Source organism: Chionomys nivalis, chromosome 1 (genome assembly GCF_950005125.1).
Source record: "Chionomys nivalis chromosome 1, mChiNiv1.1, whole genome shotgun sequence".
NCBI classification, from domain to species: domain Eukaryota; kingdom Metazoa; phylum Chordata; class Mammalia; order Rodentia; family Cricetidae; genus Chionomys; species Chionomys nivalis.
The window spans coordinates 138,648,049-138,656,649 of record NC_080086.1 but is presented as its reverse complement, the minus strand read 5'-3'; the positions used below and the strand labels follow the sequence as shown (position 1 = coordinate 138,656,649).

Genomic DNA, 8,601 nt, shown 5'->3' with positions numbered 1-8,601 from the left:
TCATGCTGATCCTATACATGTGCATTTGCACACATATATACACAACAAATAAATATAAACAAGCCAGGCAGTGGTGGTGCATGCCCTTAATCCTAGCACTCGGGAGGCAGAGGCGGGTGGATCTCTGTGAGTTCAAGGCCAGCCTGGTCTACAAGAGCTAGTTCCAGGACAGGCTCCAAAACTACAGAGAATCCCTGTCTCAAAAAAACCAAAAACTGGACGGTGGTGGCGTACGCCTTTAATCCCAGTACTTGGGAGGCAGAGATGGGTGGATCTCTGTGAGTTTGAGACCAGCCTGATCTACAGGGCTACACAGAGAAAACCTGTCTCGAATCCCTACACCCAACAAAAAAAAAAAAAGAAAACACCGACAGGTTTTACAAAAGCTATTAGTTTATTAAAATAATATATTCTAATGCTTAGATAAGTTTCAAACAAGTCATTTTCGGATTCTAGGTCTCAAACAAAATATTACAATATTCAGTATGCACTAAAGAGAAAAAAAGGTAACTGGGGGCCACACATGGGCATATTCAGAGTGAAATCCCCAAGTTCATTTTGGGGGATCTGTGTTGATGCCATACTTTTCCTTGAGAAGCTTCAGCTGCTCTTCCTTCTTCTTGGTGTCCATCTTCTGGAATGCCTGCAAGTGTGACAAGCACCACAGTTACTGGGTGCTGACTACAGCTAAAGGGGTTCACCAGTGGCACGAGCTAAGAGAAACCCCACCACACCCTTCCCAGAGCCAGTGCCCTCTGAATGGGCTGTACTCACCCGGTTAGCATTGTAGTACAAAACCACGAGGTATCTGTTACACACATTGAATCCCGATAGATGGTCACATGCATTCTTAGCATCAAAGATATCTTCATAGACCACATACGCTGTTCCTCTGGTCTCAGGTGTATTTCCTCTGCAGGACAGATAGAAGACACATTTACCAAAGCATCGACAATTTTCAGTCTTTCTGAACCTGTAACTGGGTTTTATTGTTTTTGCACTGAGTGCTGGTATTAAAGGTGTTTGCCACCAGTGCCTAGTGCCTATAATTTTTTAAATTAATGTGTTTTGAAATGAAATATCTCAAGGACTAAGAGTGAAGCTGCATATGCTGAGCACAAAATTGTACCCAGGGACACAGTAGTGCACGTCTTTGATCCCAGCACTTGGGAGGCAGAAGCAGGCATATCGCTAAGAGTTCAAGGCCAGCCTGGTCTACAGAGTGAGTTCTAGGACAGGCTGTCTCAAAAAAACCCTGTCTCAAAAAACCAGAGAGAGACAGAGACAGAGAGAGACAGAGAGAGAGAGCACGCGCGCACAAGCCAGCTTAGTTTACATAGTGAGTTCCAGGTTAGCCAGAGCGGTTACACTAAGTGACCATCTCAAAATCCAACAACAACAAAAGGCAGGAGTCAGCACTCTGTGCTGCACACAGCTGTGAGACACAGTGAGCCTGCGATGGGTGTGGTCAGAGTGCAGTGTCCATGAATGAACTCCTGTTAAGTTGCCTGGATCTCACAGGGAATGTGTTTGTTTTAGAAAAGGGCTCCCTATGTGGTCTAGGCTGACCTGCCTTGAACTTGTCATCTTCCTGCCTGTCTCCAGTGCATTACCATGTCCCACCTGAAGAGAGATTTTATAATTTTTACTCTCTTGGCATAACTATTAACAGCCTAATCATTTTCAAGATTGTATTAGGTATGGAAGTTGAGAACTGTCCAAAGGTGGAAAAAAAGAGTCTCCATTTCCTTAAGGGCAAAGGTAAGTTTTTTTTTGTTTTTTTGATTTTCGAGACAGGGTTTCTCTGTGGCTTTGGAGCCTGTCCTGGAACTAGATCTTGTAGACCAGGCTGGCCTCGAACTCACAGAGATCCACCTGCCTCTGCCTCCCGAGTGCTGGGATTAAAAGCGTGTGCCACCATCGCCCGGCAAAGGTAAGTTTTTTTTCCTATCTTTTTTTTCCAGACAGGATCTCCAAATGCAGTCTAGGCTGGCCTCAAACTCAGTCTACCCACTTTAGCCTTCTAAGTGCTGATTCCAGGCACAGAGCACCCTACCCAGCTCAAAAGTGATATTACATGTTATTACACAGTGCCTTGCAACATACATCTGAGAGGCAGAGATCTACTTCCTCCACTTAAAAACATGACTCTATTATCACTGTGTGTATATACACATAGGAGGGTGCAACATGTGCCACAGCGTGGGCACGGAGACCAGAGGATGACCTTTACCACTCTGGGTTCCCAGTGGAGCCTTTACCTGCTTGAGGCAGCTCACAAGCCTTCCCTCTCTCCTATTAATTCTGTCATACATTCATCCTCTCCTCCCACCTCACCTCGGGAACTGCAGTAGGGGCAAAGCCTAATCATATTCTTTTTTTTTTTTTTTTTTTTTAAATTTCTAGGGATTAAACTGGAGTCCTTTCACATACTAGACAAGTGTCCTACTACTGAGCTATATATACCCAGCCTTTGGCCTGATTTTAAACATTCTCCATTTCAGGGGTCCCTCGTTATCAACCTCATAGCCTGAAATCTACACTATAATTTAAATTTTTAAAAGCATGTACTTACAGTGTGACATGTATTACACACTAAGCTCAGCAACATTTTCCCGACTGCTGGCAAACAGGAATGAAAAACCTCATCACACAATTTACCCTTTGTAGCTTCAGCTACTTTACATCACATATTGATCTCAGTATCATTGTCCTATTTTATATGTTTTTTTAAAAAAAGGTTTCTGTGTATATGAATCTGTCTATGTGTGGGTATTTACATTTAGAGCCATCTTCCCATTAAAGGTTTCAATTGAAATCCCTTATATGTGATTTTAATCGAAAAGGTAACAATATTAAAAGGCTTTAAAGAATACACAGTACCAAATGTCTAGTACATGTCAAGTTGAGAGATCAGCTGTCCTGGTGTGTGAGCATAGTTAGCTTTTAGAAAGCCCCATTCTAGAACATCAGTACTAGCTGGGTGTGCTGGCACATGTGGTGGTCTTCAACCCCAACACTCAGGAGGCAGAGGCAAACAAGTTTCTAAGTTCAAGGCCAGCCTGGGTTACACAGAAAAGAAAATCAGTACTGGGTAAACTGCCAGCACCATGCTTGGTGCCGAGTAGCAGCAGAGGTTGATCACAACGAGGGACAGAAGAACAGTTAAGGCCCAGGCTCTTAGGCCACACTGAATTCTCCCTAAGACGGGCAGGAGAACCAACAGTGAACAGGTCAGCATCACTTCTTCCTTCAAGAAGCTAGGTTCAAGCAAGAGAAAGACGTCACAGAAAAAGTATGAATCATAAATCACATGGAGCCATGCAAGGAGAGATTAGTGAGGAGAGCTATTTAACTGGATGCTTGTGGAAAATCTCTCTGCAAAGGCCTCCCTGAGGCTAAGAACATAAGGAGCCAGGGGGCTGTGAGGTACAGCCAGGGAGAAGCTTGGAAGCAGAGTCCCCAAGCTACGGTGGGCCTGCTGTATCCCTGGCTGCATTTATTTTACCAGACACTCTATTGCCCAGACTGACCTCAAACTTGTAATCTTTCTGCCTAAGACTTCAAAACGGCTCCCAATACAGGTGTCTTTCATCATGACTGGTTCTTTTGCATTTTCAGCAACATTCTTTAACTTCAACTTAACCATCTCTCAACTATGTATTATCAGTAAGCTTTATAATGCCATCATCATATATTAATCATAGCCATACTACTATTTTATTCATTGCTTCACACTCTACTACTGAGCTGTATTCCCAGCCCTATTCATTTGCATATATAATATATATTATGTATATAATATGAGTATTATATACATATGGATGGTTACTATGAATCAGGCACAAATGCTACCAACGCAAAGCCTGGAAGCACTCACCCTGCCGAGAATACAGGTAAGGTCATGGGCAATAGCACAATCACATATTAACTACTAAACCTTAGTAGTAACTAAGATAACTAAGTTACAGTAACTTAGTTATTAAGTCATAGTAACTAAGGAATGAACAAAAGAAGTTCTAAGGAGACTGGTGACTAACGCACACTGCAAAGATAGTACAGAGTGCATAATTCGATCCAAGCTAAGTCTCTTATAGAGGACTCAAGCCCAGATAGATGAAACATTCTGCCCAGTTTCAATGAACTTGAAAATGCTCTGTTAGTAACTTAACCAAGGTCTAACAATCAATCTGGTCAATTTATCACACTGCCTCCACATTGAGAACCAAAGGGCAGCCTGGCAGTGATGGTGCTCACCTTTAGTTCCAGCATTCGGAAGGCAGAGGCAGGCAGATCTCTGTGAATTTGAGGCCAGCCTGGTCTACAGAGTGAGTTCCAGGATATCCAGGGTTACATAAAGAAACCCTGTCTCAAATAACAAAAAAACAAAAAAAAAAACAACCAACCAACCAAGCAAAAACAACCACTACCAATACTAGAAAAACCCAAAAAGCCTGGCAGCTTTAATGGTAGACTCTTGTTCCCTGGTTCCCAAATCAGAGGATATCTACATATTATTCTTGGTACTTAGAAGAACCTGGAGTTCTCAAATCCCTTAAAATATAGACAAAGTGTATCCTGTAGGAAGTCCAAAGCTCCCAGCAACTGCTCAGAGGACTGAGACCTTCTAAAAGAACAGCCGTTCTACAGTACTTAGTTTTCACCTTCATTCAGCTGTTAATGATGACCTATATCAGTTTATATCTACGAGAGATGGAGATCATTCAAAAGCAAAGTCCTCGGCTCTCATAGTCCTAAAGCCAACAAGGGGTTCTCAGTTTATAAAAAGAAAAAAAAAATTTTGCTTGTTTTGAGATAGAGTCTTAAGAAGTTCAGACTGACCTCAAAATCACTGTATAAATGAAAATGACCTTGAACTCTTGACTCCACCTCTGAAACGCTGAGATTATAAGCACTGCATCTCTATGCTCACTTCAAAAAATCTTATATATAGGGCTGGAGAGATGGCTCAGAGGTTAAGAGCACTGGCTGCTCTTCCAGAGGTACTGAGTTCAATTCCCAGCAACCACATGATGGCTCACAACCATCAGTAATGAGATCTGATGCCCTCTTCTGCTGTGTGGGTATACATGCAGGCAGCACACACACACACACACACACAAAAGAAAACTTATATATAAATCCTTTCAGAGGAATCCTTAAATGGCACACGTTCAGAAACTGTATAGATAGTTTAACAGTTCAGTTCAGGGTTAAAAGATTTTATCACTACACACTCCATGGTACTAGAAAGGTCTTTTACCATGGGCCTTGGTAGTCTCACTGTGAAACAGACACATCACTACATACCACACAGCAGTCTTGCTACCAGCCACAAATCTGAAATTAGAGATTAGGCAACCATTCTCTATAAGGGACATTTCAAGTCTCAGTAAGACTTATACTCTGCAGTGGTGGCACACGCCTTTAATCCCAGCACTCAAGAGGCAGAGGCAAGCGGATCTCCATGAGTTTGAGGCCAGACTGGTCTACAAGAGCTAGCTCCAGGACAGGTACCAAAGCTACAAAGAAACCTTGTCTCGAAAAACCAAAAAAAAAAAAAAAAAAAAAACTTACACTCTGATTTGACGAATAGGTCCATATTTCCCAAATATATCATACATTTCTTCCGCTGTGATTTTATATGGCAAATTCCTTATATATAAAATTCGATTTACTTCAGGTGGGAGGCGAATCTAAAATGAGAAATATGTGTCATTATACTGAAGGAGCAGTGCTGTTATTAAGAAGAACTCAATGATGTAAAATAAGATGCCAAAAATAAGAACTATACTCTGATGCTATTCAAAGTGGTTATGTTCTTCAAAAAACATCAGAGCACCACATAGAGGGAGACTCTAAGCAGGAACTGAAACTGAGGCTTTTGGCTTCTCCAGTTTAACAAGTATTTCCCACTTCACTCTCCTTCGTTCCCCTGGGGCAGAAAAGAGGGTAAAATCCCACTCATAAGCTTTCTTATGTCTTAAGAACTTGCGTCAATGACTTCTCTCACTTGTTCTTACAGGCTTTCCCTGGCAACCAGTTTCTAGTCCTTACGTGAGCAGCGGACCTGGTCCTCCCAATGCCCATAGGAGACAGAACACTAGAGTCCTCTTCACTTACTCTCAAATAGTTACTAACTGCCTTGTTAGTGTGCACAGTGGGCTAGGTATTAGAGAGACATTTTGAAGAGCAGACAAGGTGTCTGGCTTCTACTTTATCTTGCTTTGTTCTTTTTCAGTCACATAGAAGAGGGACATCTGTACTCACCAACTCATATTCTTTATTTCTTACACACCCAGACCTAGTTACCACCCAGCAGTCTGCTGAAAGTGCTTCTACTAATGTTCCAGTGCTCACTTCTCAAACTCCGAGATGCCCGACTCTTGTTCCTCCTCCATACTCCATTTCCTCCCAACACCTCTACTTCTTCACAATCCTTCACATTAAAATATTGTTCCAGCCGGGCGGTGGTGCACACCTTTAATCCCAGCACTGGAGAGATAGAGGCAGGCAAATCTCTCTGAGTTCGAAGCCAGCCTGGTCTACAGAGTGAGTTCCAGGACAAAGCTAGAGAAACCCTGTTTCCAAAAAAGAAAAAAAATTGTCCCATAGTTTGTTCCTTTTCATGCTGTATAGCCCTCACTCTCCACGCTCCTTATTCCACACTGATAACTCATAGCTTACTCTTTGCTAATACAGTCAATTATGTGTGGCACATGCACACACAATACAATAATAAATAAATATAAATTACAAGAAGCTCTATTCCCTAGCGTCAAATGGTTGGGGTGATAAACACTCCCCAGTTTTATAATCAAAAACTGCCAGACAGAAATATATTTCTCTTAATAAATCTGCTTTCTCGCTCTTCAAAACACTCTCTTCTCTCCTAAAACCTTGCCATCATCATGCCTTGTAGAATTTGAAAGGGCTGTATACTCTTCCCTGCCAACCCAGGATATGACCAAATGGTATTATAGATTCATCTATGTCCATTTCATTTTTCTTCTACTGCTATACCAACCACTCATCTACTCAAAATCACTTCTTTAATTATTTTAGTTTTCTGTTGTGGTTTGAGGTGCTTGGAATCCAATTCAGGGACTACCACTGAGCCACGTTTCCAGATTTAATCCTGAACTTAATACATTTTTCTTCTTTTATCAGGTTTCTCCCATTCTATTGGTGCATTCTTGTTTGCATATAAAATGTACTTTATGTATCTTTAGAACAATTCAATTTCTCTAAAAAGAAAACTTATGCTGGGCAGTGGTGGCGCACTTGCCTTTAATCCCAGCACTGGGAAGGCAGAGACAGTCGGATCTGTGAGTTCAAGGTCAGCCTGGTCAATAGAGCAAGTTTCAGGACAGGTACAAAGCAACACAGGAAACACTGTCTCAAAACGAAAGAAAAAAAAACTCAGAGGACCAACTCTTCGCAGATTTTTTTTTTTTAATTCCCACCATCTTTTCACCCTATAGGAACCAAGTTTTCATTCATCGAAATGATTCAAATGATCAAGGTAGCCAAAATCTTCATCAGCATATCCAATAGTCAATTATCTGTCTTTGTGTGGGTGTAATTCTAAAAGTTTTAACTGTTGCCTACTCTCTATTTTTGTCTTAAAGATGTTGGCAACACTTCATTCGCTGTCAACAGTAGAACATAAGAATGAGTTCTTATTTAATCCACCGTTGTGTCCCCAACACATAACACTGGCGTGTGACATATAGTAGGTGTTGAACAAATACAACTTAAGAACTGCTTCCCATCTGTAAAACCAGAGACACGGCAGGTGCTTAAATATTGATAAGAGAGTTCTTTCTACATGAGAGAAAAATCCTAGGCTGGTAGTGAACTGAGTACTGAGTTACTGAGGACGACTGTGCTATCGACTTTTCAGACTCAGGAGGTCCTAACGCCTGGTCCTAGGTGAGGACAAGCAGCATAGATTGTAGATTTTACGCTGTCAGTGATACCGGGGACTCTCAATAGGGGCGGGGCGAAAAGTCGCTCAAGGAACGCACCCCGGAGGATAAGGCCAGGGAAACACTCCTCTGACCGAACAAGCGACGGGTTTCCCCACCTATGGGCGGAGGACAAGAACGCTCCCCGCCCCCCACGCTGCCACAGTCAAGCCCCGCGATCGTTCCCCACCCGCGCGGGAAAGGGTACTCACATTCGCCCTCTTGGCCGCTTGCATCGCCATCTTGGCGAGCTGTGGGAGGTTACCGTGGGATTCCTCTGAGTGTCTCTAAAGCTCGGTGCCGTCGAGGGCGACACGGCGCCAGACACACAATGTCCACAGTCAGGCAGCGCCGGAAGCTGTCACGGCGCTGCCGGGAAGCCCGCGCCTCAAACTAGGCCGTGTCGACGTCCCCGAAAAGATGTTCCAGACCAAACTACCGAGTGCGTTCTCAGACCGGAAGGCGAAAAGGCGAGCTCCAAGACGCTTCCGGAGAACGGACAGGAAGGGGCAGGGCGAAGGCTACGGGGAGGGAGGTGTTCCTGTTTGAAGGGGCGGGGCTGGCGGACTGAGGGGCGGGGCGGGGTCTATTAGAGGAACACGCTCCGCGGGGCTGCGGCGAGGCGCTGCGG

General features: G+C 43.3%; 1 protein-coding gene across 1 annotated transcript; it reads right to left on the bottom strand.

The window, feature by feature from the left end:
- Window positions 1-381: 381 nt before the first annotated feature.
- On the bottom strand, window positions 382-8,439 carry Sf3b6 (splicing factor 3b subunit 6). Its single transcript, XM_057776358.1, has 4 exons — window positions 8,183-8,439; window positions 5,578-5,696; window positions 775-913; window positions 382-643 (listed from the first exon to the last, which is right to left on the bottom strand). The coding sequence occupies exons 1-4, from the start codon at window positions 8,210-8,212 to the stop codon at window positions 554-556; spliced, it is 378 nt and encodes a 125-aa protein (XP_057632341.1). The 5' UTR covers window positions 8,213-8,439; the 3' UTR covers window positions 382-553.
- Window positions 8,440-8,601: the final 162 nt, after the last annotated feature.